This window comes from Typha angustifolia, chromosome 7, assembly GCF_048772165.1.
Source record: "Typha angustifolia cultivar Huaian chromosome 7, ASM4877216v1, whole genome shotgun sequence".
Taxonomy (NCBI): domain Eukaryota; kingdom Viridiplantae; phylum Streptophyta; class Magnoliopsida; order Poales; family Typhaceae; genus Typha; species Typha angustifolia.
In genome coordinates, this window is record NC_133245.1 from 17,882,871 (window position 1) to 17,909,075 (window position 26,205).

General features: G+C 39.8%; 3 protein-coding genes across 5 annotated transcripts; 2 read left to right on the forward strand and 1 right to left on the reverse strand.

Moving 5' to 3' along the window:
* The first annotated feature begins 1,522 nt into the window (after positions 1-1,522).
* On the forward strand, positions 1,523-17,680 carry LOC140761899 (cullin-associated NEDD8-dissociated protein 1). 3 transcript variants are annotated; one of them, XM_073099422.1, is made up of 29 exons: positions 1,523-1,740; positions 2,155-2,247; positions 2,344-2,513; positions 2,899-3,109; positions 5,448-5,613; positions 5,770-5,899; positions 7,361-7,475; positions 7,608-7,762; positions 7,840-7,963; positions 8,238-8,288; positions 8,372-8,454; positions 8,776-8,860; positions 8,940-9,041; positions 9,129-9,227; positions 11,331-11,441; positions 11,521-11,604; positions 11,670-11,810; positions 12,817-12,909; positions 13,023-13,144; positions 13,225-13,387; positions 13,463-13,702; positions 14,162-14,410; positions 14,491-14,676; positions 14,760-14,906; positions 14,989-15,105; positions 15,319-15,487; positions 16,087-16,164; positions 16,255-16,393; positions 17,045-17,680. In XM_073099422.1, exons 2-29 carry the CDS (start codon positions 2,209-2,211, stop codon positions 17,139-17,141), a joined length of 3,666 nt encoding a protein of 1,221 aa, XP_072955523.1. In that variant the 5' UTR covers positions 1,523-1,740; positions 2,155-2,208; the 3' UTR covers positions 17,142-17,680. The 3 variants fall into 3 exon arrangements, with proteins under 3 accessions (XP_072955523.1, XP_072955524.1, XP_072955526.1); XM_073099423.1 differs by lacking the exon at positions 1,523-1,740 and adding an exon at positions 1,906-1,924; XM_073099425.1 differs by lacking the exons at positions 1,523-1,740; positions 2,155-2,247 and having other exon boundaries at positions 2,483-2,513; positions 2,899-2,978.
* A 167-nt stretch (positions 17,681-17,847) lies between these two features.
* On the reverse strand, positions 17,848-18,901 carry LOC140761900 (uncharacterized). Its single transcript, XM_073099426.1, has one exon. It carries the CDS (start codon positions 18,893-18,895, stop codon positions 18,044-18,046), a length of 852 nt encoding a protein of 283 aa, XP_072955527.1. The 5' UTR covers positions 18,896-18,901; the 3' UTR covers positions 17,848-18,043.
* A 4,448-nt stretch (positions 18,902-23,349) lies between these two features.
* LOC140762633 (subtilisin-like protease) lies at positions 23,350-25,626 on the forward strand. Its single transcript, XM_073100505.1, has one exon. It carries the CDS (start codon positions 23,350-23,352, stop codon positions 25,624-25,626), a length of 2,277 nt encoding a protein of 758 aa, XP_072956606.1.
* Positions 25,627-26,205: the final 579 nt, after the last annotated feature.

Genomic DNA, 26,205 nt, shown 5'->3' on the forward strand with positions numbered 1-26,205 from the left:
TTTTACATACGGGGGTGTTTGTCGTGCGGTCAGCGTGCTGAGAAAACGATCTATATTTTGATTAGGGTGGTAAAAATTGAACTGACCTGATAATCTGATTCGATAACCCGTCTTTCAATCGGGTTTAAATTCAGTCTTATTAGATTCAACATATAAACGAGTCAATCTATCTAACCTACTTAATGATTAGATTGTGTTCAAATTTAGATCATTGATCCGTTTAAATATACGGATTGGGTCAATTCACTGCTCTAATGACATTTAACATTCTAACTTATGCTAACTCATACTCCTCACTCGCTCTCATTCTCTCTTTTTCATCAAAAGTCGCCTCCTATAGTCCCACTCCCTTTTTCTCCTCCCACCCTTGTCGGCATCTGAGTGAGGTAGGAGTTGCAAATACAATATAATTTGGTATTATTTTCGGGTAGAATAACAAAAGAGAAGTATAGGGCCTACTCTCTTATTCTTATTCATACCCAGATTCTTGTTTGGATTTTTTGGATCTTGTTACAGAGCAAGCCAACGACAGTGTTGAGAGAGGCAATGTTGAAGTCGGTGCGGACAGCAACTCTAGAGTAGACGCTAGCATAAATTGAACACCATTTTGGAGTTGTATTAAGAATCCCAATTGTTTGTTGATGGCAAGAGGAGATGCATCCAGGGCGTTTCCAAGAAAGATGTGGCAAGGGTTGCTAATGATATAAGGTTTACCCTTTTGAGATATTATTAGAAAAAAGGAGTTTTGATGAAATTTCTCTTGCTCTGTTCAAAATGTTGGTTTCATATGATGCATAATACTTCAATTTTGGAATCGGCTAGTTATGAAGTAACCACGAGCTATTTATTTCTTCTTTTCTCTTTTCTTGTTGCTTCATTTTTCATTTATTTTCATTAATTTGGCATAAAATGATGTTTTAATTTTTGGTTTTTGACTGTCTTTATTGTTATGTGTTATTATTCTTCTAGAGTTAACGCTTTTCGCAAACAACCAATAGCTTATTTGACAGAATAAGCTAATTAAGAAGTCAAATCTAGTTTATTCAAAATTATTTACAGAGACTCTTAACTAAGTACAACCTAACTAAAGAATAAGAGTTTGGAGTCTATTGTCCAAATTCACCGTTTATCCGCACAAAATTAGCCATAGTTGGTATCATGGTGGGCCATGTGAGCTCGCTTAGATAATGACTATCTACATTGACATAATCTAAGGGAGAACACAGGATATTAATATATATATTGTCCCATTAACCCAATTCGAATTATATATTTAAATGGATTAAAATAGGTCATTGATATAAATTCGAACACAATTCAATTATTAAACAGGCAAGACGAAGTGACTCGTTTAGTACCGAAACCCTGATAAAACTAAATCTCAACCGGTTAAAAGCTGGACTAGCTTGTTGAGTCAAATTTTGTAGCACTAGTCAAAAGATAGCTCGTTTTCTCCATTTCCTTAGAGCACGCTCACCGCACGTGACCAACACCCCCGAATGTAAAAACCTAAACAGCCTTCCCACCCCTCCTCCTCCTCCTCCTTCGCTTCTCTCTTTTGCTCGCTTTCTCCGATCACCTCAACCAGCAGCAATCTCCTCTCTCTCCCTCCTATTCTCCCTCTTTCTCTCCCCATCTCTATCATCTTTCTCGTTTTCTCAAATACAGAACCGGATCTTGGTGAAATCTCCGGAGCCCACGCCTTGCCTCGTCATCAAGATCGGCATCTCGAAGTTCCAAGTAATTGTCCTACTCGCTTCTCTTTCACTGTGCAAGCTGTGGAGGTTTTTCTAAACACTTCGTCAAATTTCCGGCAGTATGGGCTCGATCGGTTCTTTACTATATCAAGAAAGTCCTAGCGAGCAGTCCCTGGCTAAACATTTTCAAGAAAAACGATCTTGGGTTCGACTCGTTATTTTAAGAGGTTCCCAGATTGGCCTGTATCGTAGGAGGTTCTCCGATTTAGCATAGTATTATAGGTTATTTGTGGTTAAAAGGGATTCGGGGAGCTTTCTGTTCAATATTTCGGCTTACTCTATCTTCTCTTATGCTTCCTTTGTTGGATTTTTTTCCTTCTACAATAAGTCTTCACATTGCGTTTATGTATAAATATCTCCAATGTCTTCTAATATTTCCCTTTTTCTTTTCCTGTAGGAATAATAAGGGTTCTAGATTGCATAAGCAACTTGGTGAGAACAAAACCTGCAAATGATGGCAAATATGAACATAAACACCATCTTGGAAAAGGTAAGCTAAGCATTCTGGCAAAATAATTAAGTAATATTACTGAGACTACCTATTTTCGATAATGTTTCATGTTGGTTCTTAATGAACTTTTGTCAGATGACTGGCAAGGATAAAGATTATAGATACATGGCTACCTCGGATTTACTCAATGAATTGAACAAAGAGGGTTTTAAGGCTGATGCTGATCTAGAGATGAAGTTATCGTCTACTGTTCTTCAACAGCTCGAAGATGCTGCAGGAGATGTCTCTGGTTTAGCTGTGAAATGGTCTATCCCCTGCTGATCACAATTCTTTCTGTTCTATACCTCTTTGTTGACTTATCTTTATTAATTCATAATGCCATCTTTTGGATGCTACACATCTATTTGCAGTAATGGACTTTCATTTGCATTTGCATCTTTGGAAGTTCATGAATGTTAAAACTATTTGGAAAATTCGTGCAGTGACAACTGTTCCTCATTAACATATATAGTAAACATATTTGTCCTCAAATATGCAAGCTTGATGTGCTCTCCTTAAATGTTTTGTTTTTCTTTGAAATGGTAAGGTTTTATTTGTATTACTTGGAATGATTTGGAGTTGTACATAATTGTCTCATTTTAGTGAGTCCCTTTAATTGACTTCTTGCTCTTTTTCTCTCTCCTTTTGTAGCTTGGCTCCACTTGTCAAGAAGGTTAGCGAGGATAGGATCCTGGAAATGACGAACAAGCTCTGTGATAAACTGCTAAATGGTAAGGATCAGCATCGTGATATTGCTAGTATAGCTCTGAAGACTATCATATCAGAAGTTACTACAACAACTCTTGCTCAAAGAATTCTACTTGCTCTTGCCCCTGAATTAATCAAGGGCGTTACTAGTCCTGTAAGTTCTTGCATTTACCTTCAGCACCCAAACAACATGCTCTGATTAGTGTATTAGATTCATGTATCCATGCCTCAATGACTAGGATGACTAATTTTCATTTGCTTTGTTTCACGTTCTAATTCTTACTGTTTTCTGTCCCTTTCTTTTTACCCTTTTTTTTCTCATATAAGCTTCACTTGAATGATTGATTGTGTTTGTCTAGTGTCATTCCATAGAATGTGCATGTCAGCTATTGGATTCCTTGCTGATTCCATGTAGACTATACAGCATCTTGGTTAATACTAGTGGAAAAGGTGGCTAATCTGCTTATTTTTATGGAATTGTTTATTTATTTTTGTATTTTATTGCTCGTTGGAATAATGTTGTTGCTATTACTTTATTACTTACAGCTCACATTAATCGAAAGAAGGGATGAAGATTTGGGTCCTAGAAACCTTTCTTCTCGAAGTCATATAAATGCATTTGCTTTCTGAATCTTGACAGCCTTACCTCCTTTGCTTTACATTTTCCTGTAAAGACTATTGTTATTCCTGCTAATGGGCATGAATACTGTATGTCAGCTTGCTTCCTTGTTGTGTTGGTAGGTCTCATTTATGCAAACTTTTAGTCCTTTGGAGTTTGAGGAGCTGTATTATCTGATCGATATTGCTGTACCTGATTGTCCAGGGCTTCATCCCTGTCACAAGCTCATGTAAAGGATGACTGTCTTGTTGAACTTCATTACAACATCTATCTTGAATGCTTTGCAATTAAATTTGCTACCTTTTCTTCTTTTGATCCAAACACTTTGAGATTTTCTTTTCAACAAAGGAAACCATGGCAATAAATGATTATGAGTTTATGGACATGTTTATGATTCTTTTGGACTTGTCAAGGTTCACAAGCTTCTTCTTGTCTTTATCCCTTTTAGATTCATAACAATATTTTGAAAGGTGTCTGTGGTGGCAGCCTTGTCAGCCGCCCTGCACAGTGCAAATGCAGCAGCAAAATAGTCTTTGGCCTGGATATGTCGGATTTAGTCTCGGGCAACAATTTAACGGGTTCTAGAACTAAATCTTTTTTTTAAAAAAAAATCCCAATCCTCCACTCCGTTCCTCTTCCCTCAATCTGAACCCAAGCACTTAAGGGCGCTCTTCTCTCGATGATGCCTCCACTCTCGATTGCTTTCTCTCTCGACTGATGGCAAGTGGTAGCATGGTGAAGCATCGACAACGAAGCAATGGCACATGACTCTTCTTCTTCCTTCTTTTTCTCTCTCTGATGTTGGGAACCACCATTTCCTTTTTGACAGTAGAACATCGACGCATGATTTTTCTTCTTTCTTTTGCCTCTCTAACGTTGGAAACCACCTCTTCCTTCTCTTTCCTTTTGGCTCTCCTCACTAGCTTGTAAAAGGCTATGTGCTCCATCATGTGCATTAAGCCATTAATAAAATATGTATATGCGCCCTTGAGCAATTTATTATTTTACATGATGGAGTATACATATTTATGAACTTGAACATGTTTTTAAGCCATTATTTTAGAGCCATTAGTAAAAATACGCATACATACTTGTGAATTGTGATATTTTATTGTTCTGGTTCTGAATTGCACTATATTTTTTTAATATATTAATATTAAACATAATTATTTTTAATTTTTTTATATATTAAAAAATCTCACTGTCTTAGCGCTCTCCTTCTGCTTTGGCACTATGCGGTGGGTGATTGCCTACAAATCGCTGGCCGTCTTTCAATATATTGATTCATAATTCTCATCGCCAACACTTGTTTAATCAAGAAACTAATTCTTATGCTATCTGCTGGTAATATGACACATACTTATTATGTTGTATCTGCTGAAGTTGCCTTATTATTGATGAAATTTTAGATGCTAATTCTACTCACACTGTTCCGCACACTTGCATTCAGACGTCATGTATCCTTTCTTTCTTCGTTATTTTTGGGGTTTAGAAATGGGAACGAGCACTTCCATTTCCGTGGCTATCCAGGTGTATGTGTTTTCTTAGGTTCAAGTGGTTTTCTTTTTTGGGCAATTTTTTTTTCTATTTTTACAACTTTGATCTGCATAAGAAAATTCCTTTTCTTATTATTACAAATTTTATTGGTTTTACATGTTTTTGAATGACATGCTCGTGAAATATATATTCGTTATCTCATAATGCATGCCTCAGTTATCTCTCTCTGTTTGGATATTTATTTGGTATTAAATTGTTACTTTATAAGTTTACTGAAGTTTATGTGTTAAAAATGATGCCTCCTTTTGGCTTTAATATTTAGTATTCATTTATTTCTGCATATCTTTGACATCTAAATTTCTTCTGCCATTCACAGGGGAGAAGTACTGAAATTAAGTGTGAATGTCTTGATATATTATGTGATGTGCTCCATCGATTTGGCAATTTGATCACAAAAGATCATGAGGAAATGTTGAAAGCACTTTTGTCCCAGTTAACTTCCAACCAAGCCAGTGTCAGGAAAAAGTCAATTTCTTGTATAGGTAAGCTGAATATGTTATTTAGCATACTAAATCATTGCTTCCATATTATTGTGGACATTGTATATTTATCTATGCATTAATATTGTGCCTATTGTTTCCTGCTATGCACTGACATTGTTTAGCTGATATTAATGATTGTACCTCTTGACCTTGCAGCATTGCTTGCCTCAAATTTGTCAGATGACCTATTGGCTAAGGCCACCTCTGAAGTTGTTTATTTTTTAAACAACAAGAGTACAAAACCAGAAATAACCCGAACAAACATCCAAATGATTGGAGCTTTAAGGTATGTTTCTTAGTTGGAACATCTCAAAGAATAGAATGTTTTGGATTATCTTTCTATGTGGTATAGGTGCTTTATTATGCTCTATACACACTCATGCTATACATGTAACCTTGAATATCCTCTTTACTTATGTTCTTGAAAGTACGTCTCAGTCAACTGCTTGTCATTGATAGTGACATGAGATAATACTTAACATGACGGCCCTTTCGCACTGTGTTGGCAACATATCATACATATTCTGGCAGCCTGTTGTAATGAAATTAAAATATTTTAATAGAGAGGGCAGGCAGGCTACACAAGCTCATCTGATGCCATAGTGTGCATCAGGGAGCATTACCTCGATAACTGAGAATCTTCATTTACTCTATCTTCTTTTCCCTTGATATGTGATTGTCGTACTATAGTGCCCTTCTCCTTATAACATTATGGTCTCTGAGAGATAGTTTTTTGTTCCCAGCAGCAAATAGTCATTTTCTCCAAAAAAATCCCTTATATTATATTTATGGGATATTGATGCAAGACAATTTCTCGATTACAGATTTGAGAAGAACAAGTAGGAAAAATAATCAAATTCGAAAAATCTACCAACCGGGATGTCGGATATCGAAGTTGGAATCTATCAATAAACACTCAATATGTGAAAACTCTCAAAATATTTATTAATTAATAAAAGAGGATTACAAGCTTTTATATAAGCAAAACAAAGCAAAAGATAAAAGATGAGAATAGCCCTATAATGCTAGTTAAAACCCTCGTTAAGCTAAAGGGCTATGGGTGCAGCTCTTTTATGCCTACGAGAATAAATGTGACGAATAGTAGTGTCCACACCAGATGTCTTTTGCACCATTCCATTACATTTAGAGTAAATAAATTTTGGTGAAGTGGCTTAAGCTGGGAGCTTGCTATTCCTATTAGGGTGCGCTAAGCACAATGCTTCCTTCATTTTTGGGCACAAGTGTTCTCTTTGTTGTACATATCCGATTAAGACAGATTGTATATTTAATTTTATTTGTAGACTATGGAGGGCCACTAGACTATCTTCCATTTAAGTGTGAAGTAGAGCCTTATCTGGAATTTCTTTATATATAACTAATATTATATACATATATACATCTACGCACATGTACATATATATGTATATATATCTCTGTGTGTATTTTGAGAATGCTACAAGTACCCTTGCCATTCACATCCTTTTAACTTTCTGTTGAAGTTGCTACCCTACTGTGGCCAATGGATTACAGTCTGTAAAGATTGATGGAATTATGTTGACAATTTGAGAGAAAGAACATAAACCTGTTGGTGGTATTGTCAGATTATATGGGATGAGATTGCAAATATTTTAATGTTTTGGTTTTTCTGTTCTGCATATTCTTACCTTAATTCAGCTCGATCTCATTTCTCCATTGACAATTACATTTCAACATTAAGGGAAATTATAGTGATTTTATGTTGTTGCAGTCGTTCTGTTGGATACCGTTTTGCGCCATACCTTGGCGAAACTGTTCCTTTGCTCATAAACTACTGCACTAATGCATCCGAAACTGATGAAGAACTTCGTGAATGTAGTTTGCAGGTAATTTTTGGTACTTTATGATCTGGTAAAATTGTGTATTTATGAGTTTTACGTGATAAATATACTAGTAGAATAAGAAGTTGAATTTCTCTTGAAGATTAACAAATTTTGTACTCCTCTAATTACTTGCAGGCACTGGAGAGTTTCCTACTTCGGTGTCCTCGAGATATATCTTCATATTGTGAGGACATTCTGAATCTTAGTTTAGAATACATGAGTTATGACCCGAATTTCACTGACAACATGGAGGAGGATACTGATAATGAAGGACATGAGGAAGAGGATGAGTATGTTGATTAGATACTTATGGGGTAGCTTTTAACCATTTCCTAATTTGATTGCATCATATAACAATTTCTGGCAGTGATAGTGCAAATGAGTACACCGATGATGAGGATGCTAGTTGGAAAGTTCGAAGGGCAGCTGCAAAGTGCTTATCTGCAATCATTGTTTCTCGCCCAGAGATGCTTTCTAAGATGTATCTGGAGGCATGTGTTTTCAAATTATTTTTACTGCTTAATATATTGAGGAATTGATGACTTGTTATGACTTGTGACTAGGTTCTTCATTTTAAGTTTTGATTAACTAGTTCTTGTCGTATGCCATTAGCTAGCAGTTTTGCTTTCATCGGTTAAATACTTATTTATATCTCAACCTTTGTATTCTTGTTCTTTCTAAATGAATGAGCACACTTATCCTTGTGTTGGGGACGTCGGTGTGGTTTGTGAAATCTTAGCCTTTGACTTTTTGTTTGTAATACAGGCTTGCCCGAAGTTAATAGAAAGATTTAGAGAAAGAGAAGAGAATGTAAAGGTATTGCCGGTTTGAATTTACCAGATCCAGTACTAGGATTAATACTTGTTTTGAAAATCTTATTAAGCTTTCTGTAACTCCAGATGGACGTTTTCAATACATTCATTGAGTTGTTACGGCAAACTGGGAATGTAACAAAGGGACAAATTGACATTAATGAGTCAAGGCAAGTAATCAGCCTATCCAATTTAAGCACTTATTAGACTGGTATTTTGGCACTTCATATAATCAATATCATGTCGTGCTGTCGTCTTGATATCTGACTTAGAATCTATTCATGATATTAGATTGATTGCAAGAGTGCAAGAACTGCGTTACTAGAACTTTGATGATGCTTAACTGTAATCAAGTGAATTATATGTATACAGATTATTAGAGAAATGGCTCAAATCTCATTCTTTTTCTAAGAAAGAACTTTGTTTTATTGTGTAATTGTTATTTTTGTAAAGTAAGTCAAGTTTCATGCATAGTTTTCTCATGGTTGCAGCCCCAGATGGCTATTGAATCAAGAAGTGCCAAAAATCATCAAATCTGTTAACAGACAGCTCCGTGAAAAATCTGTTAAGACAAAGGTAGGATTCCGCTTTTGTTCTTATTGTTCTGCTGGTCTTTTGGTTTGGTAATTGTGGTCTTTCCATTCTGTACCTTCAGGTTGGAGGATTCTCAGTGTTGAAAGAACTCGTGGTTGTCTTACCGGACTGCCTTGCTGAGCACATTGGCTCACTTGTTTCTGGGATTGAAAAGGCCTTGAATGTAAGTTGTTCCCTTGTGCTAAAATGAGGCCTTATGTCTTGCAGAGACACTGCTATATTATTTCTAATATTCTTTTTGTTTTGTCAGGATAAATCATCTACTTCAAATTTAAAGATTGAAGCTCTCGTATTTACAAGATTAGTTATGGCTTCACATACACCTTCCGTTTTTCACCCATACATTCAGGTACAAAATGTTTCGTCCTGTCATCGTGCAAAATTCAATGATGTCTTTGTGTAATTAAGTATAATTTATCTTGGCGATGAATATAATTTCATCTTTCTATGATCTTTTTCTTTATCAAGTAGCCCCTTGAATTTCTTTTTGGGGAAATACAAATAATCAGAATAACCTCAGTCTAAACTAATGTAAAGAATACTGAATCTAAGCCTGACTAAAAGGTTATTTTTCTATAGCCAAGTCAAAATAAAATTGAAATGAAAATGTTTTTATCAGAATGAATGCCTCATATAGCAGACCATACCATGCTTTTGGGGGCCAAAACTTACAATCACAGGACTTAATTGGTAAATCATAATAATGTAAGTGTGAATTGTATTTTTGTTTAAAATGTAGGGTGTGAAATGAAATTTCCCTACATTCAGACATTATGTTTTAGTGCATAGTGCTACAGTCCTCATCTTCTGAGCAGATTTTGGTGACTTCCTATCTAACTTGTAAGTGTAGAAATGAAACAGCATGTACAGATCTTAGAACATTTGGTGTGAGATTCCCATTTAGATTTGCTTCCTGCATATTAAACTATAATCATAATGCAAGTGGTGTTAAGTTGATTCATGATAGAGGATAAGCAAGAGAAGGAATTAATTGGTTTCCTTTGAGCAAGTGAATTCTGATATATGAATACTGTCGTGTGCAAATCAGGCACTTAAACAATTGAGCATCACATGTAAGAGAATTGTCCATATTGGAAATCATTGGAAAAAGAGTAAAACTGAATGGATAGATATTAGACTCCTGAGCCCTCATATATTAATAGTACAAAGGTTTTGACAGTCTTCTCAGCTCTCCCCTGTACTTATGCTTGCTTCACCTCCAAACTGGGTTTCCTTTCTTCTTTTTGCAGTTCCATCAGCCCCTTTGGGTTGGAAAGAGTTTCAAGTTTGTGGCAAATTTTTCACTTGGTCTAGGACTCTTCCACTTTGCAAGAATTGTTTCTGAATGACATAATAAGATGAGTCTAAGATCATGACTAATGTGTGTAAGAAGGGGGCAGTCAGCAACTTTGACCTTAAGTTGATGTATCTTCAGTCTATAAATTTGTAAATTTCAACTCTTGGCAAATCTAAAATACTAGATAGATTATTGAAGCAAGAAAAAAGTGATAATCAGCCTAGATATGACTTTTATGAATCAGTTATACGAAGTATTTAAGTGTAGGTTGAGTCTACCTTGGATGTGAAAGGTCAAAAACTGGATCGTCATATTTCTACTCTGGTTCACTAACTCATGGGTCAACCTCATTCCATTTGCATTGCTGTGTTAATGCTAGTCCTTGTCCATCAGATATTCATTAGAAGCTTTATCTGAAATTGGAATATGTCTTAAGTTTTATGGCATAGTCTTGATTTTGATTGCTTATGAAGTAGAACAGAGTCATTGGCTGTTGAAGTTCACAATCTCCACTATAAAGAGAACAATTTTTTCTTGCTTCTAGGTCTAGGATTAATTATACAATTTTTTTTTTCAGAAACAAAGATAATACTAAGTGAAGTTTGAGGATAGTGATGTGTTAGATTACTGTAACATGCTGTTTGATTTACAAGACGTCATTTTTCAGTTGAACACACCATCATTTTCTCTGATGGTTGTGTCAACTTAGATGTATCCAATATCTTGATTGTTAGGGTCTATAGGGAATATTAGTAGAAATTAGGCTGTCACTTTTATTTCTCGCTTTACGGGCTGATAAGTAACTGGAGGGAATATTAGTTATCTTTTCATTCATCAGTCAGGCATCCATTTACTTCTCTACAATTGTACGAGCCCTTTACGGGCTGATAAGTAACTGGAGGTTTTGGGGTCACATTATTAAGTGCAGGTGAATGGGTTATCCAAGGCTTCCTTCCATCTTATGTTCCTTTTTCAAATGGAATAAGTTCTTCCCCGACAAGTGTTTATAAAGAACAATTGTGAATTTGATTGTAGTTACCCAGTGTCCACTATTTTTTGACGACTTCCTCTCAGTATCATTCAAATGCCATTGTGCAGTCATTATTACACAATACAATGGTCAACCTCTTATGGGTTCCTTAATGTCCTTTCCAGGCTCTTTCTAGTGCTGTATTATTTGCTGTTGGAGATAGATACTATAAGGTTACTGCTGAAGCTTTACGAGTCTGTGGGGAGCTAGTCCGAGTTTTGCGCCCTAATTTTGAGGTTATATATTTTGTTTATCAATTTATCATTTGTCAAAATTGTTGGGCTAACTTCTAAGACAAGCTGATTTGTCACGCAGACACGTTCTCTAGATTTTAGGCCTCATGTTGGCCCAATCTACAATGCTATCTTGGCTCGTCTAGCGAATCAAGATCAAGATCAGGTTTGTCAAACTGCACTCACCGACTTTCTAGCTTGCTGTTACATCTGACGCTACTCTGTTACCAGGAGGTTAAAGAGTGTGCTATATCTTGTATGAGTCTTGCTATTTCAACTTTTGGTGATAGTCTTCAAAGAGAGCTGCCTGCTTGCCTTCCTATACTTGTTGACCGGATGGGTAATGAGATAACCCGACTTACAGCTGTGAAGGTGAATTTTCTGTACCTTTGTACTGTTTGTGAGCTTGTTGTGCTTGAAATGTCTTCACTTCTTATATTAGTTCTTTTGGTCATCTTAATATTTCTTATAAGATATAACAGCAGCAATAATGGCATTCTGCTGGTTCAACTATCTGTTGTCAGCCATATGGATTCTTTTCATCTAGATGCTTATGCCATGGACTATTACTAATACTTGGTTGATATTGGTGATGGTCAGTTCAAATGGCTAAGAAGTTATGCACATATACCGCAGAAACATTTAATTGTTATTGGGTGAAAATGTTAAATGGAAGAAATGAGTAGGTTAAGATAAGTTGAATGATGCTATAATAATTGTAGATTGAACAACATTTTGGTGTAAATCAACCGCAATACTTAATATGAATGCGGTACTCTCTTCTTTCTTTGTCTCTGTTATAGCTTTTGTACTCCGAATTCTAATTCTTCAACTTTTGGTTGTTTCTGCTCATCCTGCGGAAGGTTCTTCATATTGTGGTGTCTTTGGATTCGACATTAAGATGCCTAGTTCCATTGTTGCTGTCATTTAATTTCCTTAATTTTGGAAAGTTGTATATTCAAGTTGAGAGTACATGCATACCTCCATTATGCAGGCCCACATGGGCAGGCATGTGTGTGCAGGTGTGTCAATCTGCCTGTTCATGTCTTCAGAATCAATATTGGCTGTAATATATCTTTGCTTTTGCTTGTGCATTCCGATTCTATGTCTGCTGTTATGAGTGTTTATGTTATTGATGGATGTCTTTCTAACACTCTTCATTTCTCCAGTATATATATACTATTTTGTTCTTACTCATAACCTGCCATCAAAGGGAGGAGGTTTGATATTTCTTCCACACATTTAAAAAACCTCAATCTTATTGTAATGTAGCTAAAATTCTGTAACATTGTTGCTCACATATTGCTCTTTTATTTCCTGCTTCTCTTTTCTACTTTTAGTGTGCTGTGATACATATATATATATCTATTTGTTACAGGCATTTGCAGTAATTGCTAACTCACCTCTTCGTGTTGATCTCTCATGTGTATTGGAGCAAGTTGTTTCAGAGTTGACAGGATTTTTGCGTAAGGTACAGACTGACGTACTTTCAAGGGGTTTACCTAAATGCTGACAAAGGGGTTATATTGTAAAACTTAGTATTGACCTAAATACCGGCAAAGTTATTATATTACTCTTTTGCAGGCTAATCGTGCTCTAAGACAGGCAACGTTGGGGACACTGAACTCCTTAGTCGTCACTTATGGTGATAAAATTGGATCATCTTCTTATGAAATTATAATTATTGAACTTTCAGCTCTTATAAGGTCAGTTCACTGTGCTAGTCTAGCCCTAAGTTATCAGATTGCTACAGATGGATATTACTAACCCATAATGTTTTTGGCAGTGATACGGATTTACATATGACCGCTCTTGCTTTGGAGCTTTGTTGCACTATGATGACTGACAGAAATTCCAGCCAAAATGTTGGTCTAACTGTTAGATATAAAGTTCTACCTCAAGCTCTCATATTAATTAGGAGCTCTCTATTGCAAGGGCAAGCACTACAGGTATGTTATTTGACCTTCAGTTTAGGATTTTCTCATATGTGCATGTACTAAATTTGGACATTATTGCTGCTGCAGGCACTGCAGAGATTTTTTGCTTCATTGGTTCATTCAGCAAATACAAGCTTTGATGCGCTATTAGATTCGCTTCTTTCAAGTTCTAAACCATCACCGCAGTCAGGAGGGCTTGCTAAACAGGCTCTATTTTCAATTGCACAATGTGTTGCTGTACTTTGCCTAGCGGCGGGTGATCAGAAATGTGCATCTACAGTTGAAATGCTTAAAGGCATTTTGAAAGATGATAGCAGCACTAGTTCTGTATGTCCTTTTACCCTTTGATTCTATTTTTACTATTAGGCATTTTCTTTTTATTGTTCCTTTTATTTTTTTCCTTATCTTGTCTTTCAATGTTAGTAAATCTCAGCATGTAATGAAGCTATACTTTAGTAGGAAAGTACTGTTAGACCAGATTGGACAAACTTTTGTTTCCTCTCAATTTATTATTTATCCTGCTCATCCAATCGTCGGTGACAGTTCATTGAGCTGTAAAACTCCGAAGTTCTCTTTTTCATTGAGCTGTAAAATTTCGAAGTTCACATATTCGGCCATTTATGCTATTTTCATGATGATAATGAGTCTCAATCGTCTTGGACTTCTTATCTAATCTCGTAAGTCAGGATATTAGTTTGCCAGTTCAAACACAAGCTGCTGTTTTGCTGCTGATCAATGAATATCATAGTAATTGCTTCTGTTTTAACTTTTCCTGCTTTTGGTCAGGCAAAACAACACTTGGCCTTGCTATGTCTTGGGGAAATCGGACGAAGGAAAGACCTTAGCATGCATCAACACATTGAGAATATTGTGATTGAGTCCTTCCAATCGCCTTTTGAGGAGATCAAATCTGCAGCATCTTATGCTCTTGGAAATATTGCTGTTGGCAATTTGTCTAAATATTTGCCATTTATCCTAGATCAAATTGATAATCAACAGAAGAAGCAGTACCTTTTGCTTCATTCTTTGAAGGAGGTGATCTGTTCTCGAATTTCTCTGCCAACCTCTATTGTTTGTACTAACTATGTAACAAATGCTGCTCCCCAATCTTTTAGGTTATCGCAAGACAATCTATTGATCAAGCTGGCCAGGGAGAGCTTCAGGACTCATACATTGAGAAAATATTAGCCTTGCTTTTTAACCATTGTGAAAGTGATGAGGAGGGGGTTCGCAATGTAGTTGCTGAGTGTTTGGGTAAAATTGCTTTAATTGAGCCTAAGAAGCTTATTCCTGCTCTTAAGGTAAACATGTCGTTCTATTCTTAAGTCATGGAGTCTTGTTTTTATACAGTGATAGTAATGTAGAAGCTTTTGGCTTTTTGTAGGAACGCACAACCAGCCCAACGGCATTTACAAGGGCAACAGTTGTAATTGCTGTTAAATATGCCATTGTCGAACGACCTGAAAAAATAGATGAATTTCTACACTCTGAGATATCCACTTTTCTGATGCTAATAAAAGACAACGACAGGGTAATGATGCCTTGATCATGATTAGTTTCAGGTCTTTTGTTCCTTTGATATTAATACTCATCTTTTGCTGGTTCCTTTGCAGCATGTTCGACGAGCGGCTGTTCTTGCTTTGAGTACAGCTGCTCATAACAAGCCAAATTTAATCAAAGGACTTCTTCCAGAATTGCTGCCTCTTCTATATGATCAAACTGTGGTAAAGGTATGGTTCAATTTCTGTTCAACTTTTCTAACTTTAATAAACTTATCTGTCTCATTAGACATTTGAATTTGGGAGTGGAATCTTGTGAAGTTTGAAAACTGTGAAGTATAAAAACTGTAACTCAGTTATTTCCTAGGCTCCATAATATCTGACCATGTTAAAGAGTTCATTTTGATTTGTTTGTCAGTGTTTGACATCCTTTGCTCATTTCAGCAAGAATTGATCAGAACAGTTGATCTCGGTCCATTCAAGCATGTTGTAGATGATGGTCTTGAACTCAGAAAAGCAGCTTTTGAATGTGTGGACACGCTGCTGGATAGTTGTCTCGATCAAGTGAATCCATCATCTTTTATTGTTCCTCACCTCATATCCGGTTTGAGTGGTGAGTACAGTATACTAAGAAAACAATCCACAATCGAGACACTATAAAACTCAATAGTTTAGTCTTGAGAATGTATTTGATCATTTGATGTTCACAAAATCTAGTTGCATTAGGAAGCTTGAATTTGTGAAATGTGAACTAACTATCACGTGCTATTAGTTTGTAATTATCCTAATTGCTTCTACAGTGTGCCCTTGTTTGAGGGTAGAGCTGGAGTGATGACTGGTGGTGGTCATAATTATGATGGCAAATGATGTCCTAATGTTTCTTTGTAAAAAGTTGCCTGTTTTTCAGTTCAGAGATCCTAATTATTAGTACTTGCTTATGATTGTAGCTCATTTTAGATGATCATTCTCATGCCTTGCTAGCATAACCCATATTACATAAACTTCTTCCCCTTATTATGCTAATTTTGTACTTCTCAGTGGAACATCCAATCACATTTATATCCCATATACTTGCTCTCATTCAGTCCGATTGTCAGTTCTATGAAATTGAATGGCTTGTGTATATATATATATATATATATTCTTCATTTTGCTAGAATTCTGGTACAACATGTTATGATTCTAACTTATAATAATTTCTATTATTCACAGACCATTATGATGTCAAGATGCCTTGCCATCTGATTCTGTCAAAACTAGCAGACAAGTGTCCTGCTGCTGTCCTTGCAGGTTGGTTGCCTTCAAAATTAAAACTACACCTTGAAAGGTTATTAACTAGATTGAGAGTGTAGTTTGTAATTGTTTCTTAAATTCTTGCAGTTTTGGACTCATTGGTTAATCCTCTTGAAAAGACCATTAGTCACAAGCCAAAGACTGATGCGGTGAAACAAGAGGTAGATCGTAATGAGGATATGATTCGGAGTGCTCTTAGAGCAATTGCTTCCTTGAGCCGTATAAGGTCAGAAAATTTCTAAACTCTCATCACACGATAATTTTACTTAATGTATTTGTTCTCTTTGGTACATAATTATTATATTTCCTGTGATGTGTGTATGGGTGCCCCATATTTCCATATGTATGCTCTGACATACAATGACAAGTTCTGTTAGATCTGAGCCATATGTGGTTCTTTGTCAATAAGGTTTATGATTTAATACCTATTATCTTCATCAAAATTTCAGCCATAATATCATTCATGAGAGCTCAACAAATACATGGGTTCATATTTGTTTATCCATTAATCAAAATCAAAGTGGGCGTGTTGTTTTACTGGAAGAAATATCTTCTTCCTGTAAGTGGTCACTATCCAGTAGCTGAATGTGATTAGAGCATCATATCGTGCTTATCCATTAGGATTTGTTCAATCTTTTCTAATGGTTGTTGTTTTGGTCTCTTGTGCACGTTTATCCTGTGCATACTATATTATATACACCATTTTGTTGTGCTCTTTTGACAGTCAAGTTATATGCATTAGGTTGAATTGTGATATTCCTTTCATTTGCTTCAATACCTTGTAGTTATTCACATGGAGGTCTATAATTTTTGGTCTCGTAATTTTTGTATGGTATCTAACTCTCCCTTTTCTATCTGTGCTAATTTTTCTCTGCAGTGGAGGCGACTGTAGTTTGCAGTTTAAGGCGCTGATGAACAAAATAGCAAGTACTGCTCCTCTTGCTGAGAAGTACATCTCTGTGCGGTGTGAGTGATGATGGAAGAGATGTACCATCAAGAAATTGCTAAACAGTCATGCTTAGTGGATGTGCCTGTCGGACTGCAGGGCAGAATTCCTCCCTTCGAATACATAGAAATCTTACCTTGTTCAGTTATCCATCACTGCATCGGATATTGGTGGAGAAGAACATGGGCTAGAGGTGATCATAAATTTATAATATGATGCACAGCTGAAATCTTTTGTACATGGACTTACTGTCAGCTGGATTTCATATTCAAACATTACAGGAGATGGTACTCCATATGTTGGAGGTTGAGGGTGTTTCTTTCGATAGGATGAGATGTTTTAGGTTGGTCTGACTCTGTTTCTGTATAATCAACTCTGATATAGTTCAGCGCAAAAACTGGAGCACACTGTTTTGTGTCTCATCCATGTTGGTTTCTTCAATTGGTTCTGATGAATTTCATCTTGGTTGTGGATGGTTGGTTGCCCCAAGGAATCCACACATATAGCAAAATGTATAACTGGATTTCGTTCATTCTGCAAATTAAAACAAAATTTGGGTGATCCTTATTTTTAATGATCTAGTGAAAATTTCTAGTGTTGAATTACAAATAGTGGAAAATTCCAACAGATGCCATAATATATTATGGTAATCTTGATATCTAGTGTTTATACTTCGATGGTAGTTTATATTCTTGTTGTTATTGGAATCATTTATATCTTAGATAAAATGGATATAGCAAAGTTAAATATCGATTAATCGCACATAATATCGACATTCCATGCAACAATTCAAGCCATTAGGCTTTTGACAATTGACATACATACTTAAGACACAACCTTATTCCTCAAGCACGACTTATTCGGTAGTTGGTATTAATATAGTTGAAAATATATGAGAGGAATCGTCTCACAATCACAGAGCCACCACCCTCATGGAATATAGCCATAACGCTCCCCGGCGTAACCGCCTCCGGCTCCGCCACCGCTGCCACTGCCACTGCCGTAGCCTCCGGCTCCTCCATAACCTGCACCGCCACCTCCACCACTCCCTCCGCCGCCTCCTGAGCCACCACCATGTTCTCCACCACCGTATCCTGCACCGCCGCCGGAGCCACTGCCACTTCCATAACCGCCGGCTCCACCAGCATAGCCACCTCCACCGCCGCTTCCGCCGCCCCCACCACCACCATGCCCTCCGCCAGCACCGTACCCAGAACCACCACCGGCGCCCTCCCCGGAGCCATACCCTCCCGCGTGCTCTCCACCCGCGCCGTACCCGCCACCTCCACCGCTGCCCCCGCCACCTCCGTAGCCTCCTCCATGCTCTCCACCAGCACCATAACCGCTACCGCTTCCACTGCCGCCTCCACTACCATACCCAGCTCCATGCTCACCCCCTTCAGCGGCGCCATAGCCGCTGCCGCTGCCACCGCCACTACCGCCGCCGCCGCCATAGCCAACTCCATTCTTGACTACTCCATACCCAGCTCCCTCGCCGGCTCCGTGGCCAGCGCCATACCCTCCTCCATGTTCTCCTGCCTCACCGTAGCCGCCACCGGAGCCTCCACCGCCGCCGCCGCCATAACCAAGGCCTCCAGCTCCTCCGTAACCGGCACCGGCGCCAATGCCATGACCTGCACCATATCCTCCTCCCTCTAAATTAAGGAGAGTCCTAGTGGCAGAACATATGGTTACACCAAAGAGCACAAATAGTGCAATAGAGATCACAGCTCTACTAGTATTAATACTCGTAGCCATGACGAGAAGCTTGTTGTGTTGCATGAAATGGGAGGAGGGGAGTGATAGGTATATATAGTGTTTAGACTTCGGTGCAAATGCAATACGATCGACTTAGTGGAGGGCACATGGTCTGTGTCCCATTGCCATTGGCATGCATTCTTGTTAGTGTTGCGTTTCCTCTGGCCAGCACATTGCAATATTGGGAATTTTGTTATACTTTTTTTTATCTTGTGGCATCAAGCTTCCTGCTATCTTTTCCTTATCTTATGAGAGTGATGGATGGTGAGTCATTTGCACCTCTTTCACACTAGCCATTGGATACCTAACTAATAAAGTTCTCAGCGCTGTCTCAATCGCATCGTGATCATGTATAGTTATGTAGTATAGTGATATAATTGGGATAGTAAAGCTAGATATCTACTCTAATCCAAGAAATTGAAATCATCAACATTACTTCTTCACATAACATTTTTAGCTCTTAATCTATGTATTTGAACGTAAACTTTTTCCTATAATATAAGAGTGAATCCTACATCACAATGTGTAGAAGGGGAGGGTGATACAGAGAGTAAGGAAATGGTGGCTTCCAACCAAGCACTAGAATATAGTTGAGGCTCTGTAGCTAGCAGAATCATTATTTGCAGATGGGCATGAAGATAGGATGCACTACTGCCTTCTAGAGAACACCACAGGAGAACTAGGACGCACAAATCCTACATTTGCAGAAGAAGAGAAGTTACATTTTAGCAGGCAAAAGAGAGTTCAGAGAGCTGCGTACCGAGCTGCTTAATATTTAGATTCATTGATATATATATATATATATATATATGGAATGATTGAAATATCCTAATGTAGTATTGATTGTTATCTGGGTTAGTTATGGCATGTAGTTATGATCTGCCTTCTAGAGATCACCACGAGGGAATTAACATAGACTAATTAATCCTACATTTGTAGAAGAAGAGAAAGAATTAAGTTGGTTCTTATCAGGCAAAGGAGAATTTCATTAATCTGTATAATGATTGAATGATATCCTTAGGTAGTGTTGTTATTTAGGTTACTCATGGGCCTCATGGCATGTATTAATGAGGTCATCTATAAATCTATAAATATATTTAAAGTTTACACAATGATATATACATCTTTGATTTTGATAGTACTTGGCTCTTCATCACTGTCAAAGATCGTTAACATGATTGCTCTTCCCAAGTGCTATACCATGCATACTATTTGGTGCATTAAATCTCTTGTGGTCTAATCGCATAAATGTCTCACATCGTTTAAATTCTCTACCACCAAACCCAGAACTTGAAAGAATGTTTCTGATCGAGTAGGTAGGCGTTCTTGTGACCACTTATGGTGGGTCCAATCCATGTGCTTCTCTTTAATTGAGCTGAAGTGCTATAACTAGTTCAAAACCAAATGCACCTACACTAATTTCATCTAATGCATGCATCGATTTCTTTCAGAAATTATAGTTCATTCAACGAACCTATAGTTATTGGCTAGTTATTATGCTATAATATTGCTAATGTCCAAAGTGTGAACGCAGTTCCTCCACCTGAGCCACACATCTACCCCATTACCCATAGTTCGAAATATTCGTGGCGCATATAGTACAAGAGCACTATCTCCAACTGCAATAGAACAATTAATATATATATATATATATATATATATATACACTTCGTAATTAGACATGTATCAAAATATGTTTAATCTCGACCAACATATGCAAATCGTGTTCGCAAATCCGCATCTCATTGCAGTATGTCATGAGACAACGATGGGTAACATGCAAAGAAGTAAGATTGCAGTACAGCAAAAGCGCAGAAGAGTAGGATAACTCTTAGCCATGTGCGAATCGATTGCGAAATACTCCACAGTAGCCGCCTCCACGAGTTAGCCATTTTCTTGCATGCTTGATGGGGTCAAACATCAAGAACAACAATAACCAATCTAATTTTCGATTCCAAAACCTTAATATGAGAGATTAAAAGAAAATTAGGTTATGATTAAAAGGACAACTGGTGCATTATAATGCTTTCTTTATCTTATGTTTCATATCTTTGATATATGATGGCATGAGAGTGCGGAAAGCACAATTGGTGGAGATCCCACCTCCAACTACTCTATATATAGCCATGCTCACACTCTTGCTCACACCATCCAAGTCCTTAACAATAATATTCCGTTCATGGGTACTTCTACTTCTAGTAGAGTTGTTAGTGTTGCATTCCTAGTGCTCTTAAGTGTAGTCATATGCTCGGCCGCTAGATCCCTCCTCACTCTTGAGCCGCTGCCGTACGGTGCCGGCCACGGCATTGGTGGCGGCTCCGGCTATGGCGGTGGAGCAGGAGGTGCAGAGGGAGGTTATGGCGGCGGTGGCGGCTCTGGTGGTGGCTCTGGAGTAGGGTGGCAATTTATCCCTGGAGAGCATGGTGCAGGGTATGGTAGTGGTGCTGGTGCTGGCTATGGCGTAGGAGGTGGTGGAGAGCATGGCGGTGGTTATGGCGGCGGCGGTGGCTCTGGTAGTGGACATGGTGGAGGAGAGTATGGTGGTGTAGGAGAGCATGGAGGTGGATACGGTAGTGGTGGAGGAAGTGGAAGTGGGGTTGGTTATGGAGTAGGAGGAGACCATGGCATTGGATATGGCAGTGGTGGAGGAAGTGGAAGTGGGGTTGGTTATGGAGGAGGAGGGGACCATGGCATAGGATATGGTAGCGGTGGAGGAAGTGGTGGCGGGGTTGGTTATGGAGGAGGAGGAGACCATGGCATCGGGTATGGTAGCGGTGGAGGAAGTGGTGGCGGGGTTGGTTATGGAGGAGGAGGAGACCATGGCATTGGATATGGGAGTGGTGGAGGAAGTGGCGGTGGGGTTGGTTATGGAGTAGGAGGAGACCATGGCACTGGATATGGTAGCGGTGGTGGTAGTGGTGGTGGAGCTGGTTATGGAGCCGGTGGTGCTGGCGGTGAGGGCTATGGTGGTGATCATGGCATTGGTTATGGAGGTGGTAGCGGTAGTGGTGCTGGTGCTGGTGCTGGTTATGGAGCAGGCGGCGGCCACGGCGGCGGGGGAGGCTCTGGCGGTGGAGCCGGCTATGGCGCCGCCGTGGGAGAGGGACATGGAAGTGGTGTTGGGGGTGGAGCTGGAGGTGGTGAGGGTTATGGTGGTGGTGCAGAACATGGTGGCGGCTATGGTGGTGGCGGAGGGGCTGGCGGTGGTGCAGGATATGGTGCCGCCGTGGGAGAGGGACATGGAACTGGCGGTGGGGGTGGAGCTGGTGGTGGTGAGGGTTACGGTGGTGGTGCAGAACATGGAGGTGGCTATGGTGGTGGCGGAGGGGCTGGCGGCGGTGCAGGGTACGGTGCCGCCGTGGGAGAGGGACATGGAACTGGCGGCGGGGGTGGAGCTGGTGGTGGTCAGGGTTACGGTGGTGGTGTAGAACATGGAGGTGGCTATGGTGGTGGCGGAGGGGCTGGCGGTGGTGCAGGGTACGGTGCCGCCGTGGGAGAGGGACATGGAATTGGCGGCGGTGGTGGAGCTGGTGGTGGTCAGGGTTACGGTGGTGGTGTAGAACATGGAGGTGGTTATGGTGGTGGCGGAGGGGCTGGCGGCGGTGCTGGTTATGGCGGTGCCGGTGGGCATGGAGGCTATGCTCCTTGAAGTCTTTACCCTTATGATTAAGAGATTTGTACTCTCCAATAAGAAGTATTAATTTGAGTGCAGTAAAGTTATAAGGTTTAATTGGAGTTCACTTACCTGGGGTTGGCTGGTGTTTGCACGCATGCATGCATCCAGAATATTGTTCTCTTTCTAGCTTGCTGTAGTAATTAAAATGCCTGATGGTGCTTTTAGTAATGCAATTGAGTTGAGTAATGCTTTGTGGTACGTACATACGTACAGCTAAAGGAAACAAATATATTAAGCTCACAAGATCGGCTACTAATAATATTTTCTCTTGTCTCTATCTCTCTCTATATATACCCTTATTTTGCCTGCAGTTGATCTCTTTATTCTCCAACATTTTCCTTGTGAATTAATGCGTAATGGATGAGAGTGCTCATCAATTCCCACAGAAAAGATAGAGATTACATGAACGGGAATTAAGATGATTCATACACAAAGTATGAGCTGCTAATTTGATTAGCTCAGTTTGGCACACACCCCTGTTGGCATTTTGTATGTTCTAAAGTTCCTTTATTGATTATTTATAAATTATACATAGTCCACGAAAACAGCTAATTAAAATCTGCCGTTCAAAAAATAGAAGGGAAAGAAAAGTTCTCTCTTCAAGCTAGCACTTACATTAAACCAGAGAAATTAATCTACTTCTACCGTTATGTCATCAAGAAATTGGTCACACTCTTTGTGCTCTATTCTTCGTCAATTAATTTCGTATGGGAAACTCCTACATCAAAATTGCCTACTATATATATATATATATAGTCAATTGCTAGCCTCTCTTTGCCTGTTCTGAAGCAAATATTTCAGAATGGAAATTCTCATCCACTTCTTGCTCCTGATCTTTCTCGTTCTCACATCCAATATTTGTCCAAAGCTTTTATTCGTTCAATCCCAAGGAGACAATGAAAGTACCAAGATAGAAACCTACATTGTTCACGTCCAGAAGCCCCAAGGCACCAAATTCCTCCGGTTCCGAGACAGAGTAAACTGGTACAGGTCATTCCTTCCAAACACCACTCTGATCAACTCCGGGGAACCGCGGATGATCTACGCCTACCGCCACGTCATCAGCGGCTTCTCGGCGAGGCTAACTCGGCGAGAAGTGAGTACCATGGAAGCAACGGACGGATTCGTGCTCGCCTACCCAGAAAAGAAGTGCACAGCTCACACAACCTATACACCTCGCTTCTTGGGTCTAAACCGGAGAGGAGGACTTTGGCCCAAGTCCTCCTACGGCAAAGGGCTTATAATAGGAGTCATAGACACGGGCGTCAAACCCACGCACCCATCTTTTAGTGATCATAACATGCCTCCTCCGCCGGAAAGATGGCGGGGATCATGTTACTGGGCTGGAAGATCGACCTGCAACAATAAGCTCATCGGCGCATCAGCGTTCCATTCCGGCTCAAACCCCGAGCCGATGGACACCGGCGGCCACGGCACGCACACCGCCAGCACGGCCGCAGGGAACTTCGTCGACGGTGCCGGCATCCACGGATTAGCCACCGGTGTCGCGGCCGGGATGGCGCCGTGGGCTCACATAGCGAGCTACAAAGTGCTATTCGACAACCAAGGAACGGATAGCGACATCTTGGCAGGGATAGACCAAGCTATCCACGACGGGGTGGATATCTTATCCATGTCTTTGGGGTACCGTATACCAGTCCCTCTCTACGAGAACAGCATAGCGATAGCTTCGTTTGCTGCCATCTCCAAGGGTCTCGGCGCAGTTGCCTCAGCTGGAAACGAGGGGCCTGGTTATAGTACGGTAGGTAACGATGCCCCATGGATATTAACGGTCGGAGCGAGTACGACGGATAGAAGGATGTCGGTGTCCGTACTACTCGGCGATGGGACGATAGTAACTGGAGAGACAGCTTACCAGCCTAAAGGACCATTTGAATCCCGGATATCGCCTTTGATCCATCCGGGTGCTGTCAGGAGAGAAGACGCCTACTGCAGCCAAGAGTTCTCCGCCGCCATCGACGTCGCAGGGAAGATCGTCATGTGCGAGACCGGCGTCGTCGCCAACGTCGACAAAGGGGCGATCGTCCGGGCTGCCGGAGGGGCCGGCATGATCATCATGAACAAGAAATCCGAGGGACTGACCACGTTCGCCAACGCGCACGTGCTCCCCACGGCGCACGTCGACTACGACGACGCCGTGCTGATCATCGACTACGTCGAAAAAACGCGGAGCCCCACCGCGGCGCTCGTCTTCGAGGGGACGCAGTTCGGGGCCGAGCCAGCTCCGTCGGTAGCGTTCTTCTCCTCGCGCGGCCCGAGCCTGATGAACGGCAACATCCTCAAGCCCGACATCGTTGCTCCCGGCGTCAACATTGTCGCCGCGTGGCCGACCGACGTCGGGCCGTGCCCGAGCAACACGTCCATGACCTTTGACTCGTTAAGCGGAACCTCCATGGCGGCGCCGCACACCGCCGGGGTGGTTGCGCTGCTTAAAAAGAATCACCCGAGCTGGTCGTACGCCGCGATAAAATCGGCGATCATGACGACCGCCACGACAAGGGAGCGCGAAGGATTCCCGATCCCCGACGAACAGCTCCAGGAAGCGAGCGTGTTAGCCATCGGCGCCGGACACATCAGCTCCTCGGCCGATGAGCCAGGGCTCGTCTACGAAGTCGAGGACCAAGTGCAAGAGTACATAAGCTACCTTTGTGGCAGTGGATTCACAGACAGGCAAGTGACGGCGATCACACGCCGAAGAGTACGGTGTGATTCTATGGCGAGAAAGATCACCGGAGAGGAAGTGAACTACCCATCAATCTCGGTGGAGTTGAATAGGCTGCGGAACAAGACCATCACACGAACCGTGACAAATGTGGGGAAAGCCGTGATCTCTTACATTGTCAAAGTTGAAGCGCCGGAAAACGTCGATGTGGTTGTGAAGCCCAGCAGACTGGAGTTTAGCAGAGTTGGGGAGAAGAAGAATTACAGTGTCACGTTTAGCTTTAAATATAGTGCAGATGCTACAACGATTACGAGGGCTACTAGCGAAGGGAGTCTGTCTTGGGTCGACTCGCAGAACGAATCCGTGAGGAGTCCATTTATCGTCACATTAATTTAATAATCAGCTATATCTTCGTGAATCTTGCGACCTAATTATATATTAAAATTCTACTTTATCTTGACTCGGTAAATGTGCAAATATGAGAAATAAATTCTCAGGTTTTTTTTAGTGAATTTTACTTATTTTGGGATTCATACTTACTCTGCAAAACTTTTATAATCTAATCTCTTATATTTCTTTTATAATTTTTATTTAACATCTTGATTTAATTTAAACGGTACTAAAAAAAAAATCTATTATAACATATAAAATAATTTATCAATACCTAAATTATTATTATTATTATTTTTTAAATAGAAGAAGAAAAAGAAAGGAGGAAAAAGGGGAAGATGAGGAATGATGGTGGCGATGACAACGGTGGAGAAGATAGGTAAGGAAGATAGTTAAAAAGTATACAAAATAAGAGAGAATAGTAGGGGTATTTAGTAATTTGTTCGACGTTAGTTAGTTAAAATAATATTAGAATATTAAATTAGAATTATAAAAAAAAAATGAAATGTCTGATCAGAAAATTCTTAAAGATAAGTGTGAATCAAGATATAGATAATGTAGGATGTGATTTATAAAAATCTATAT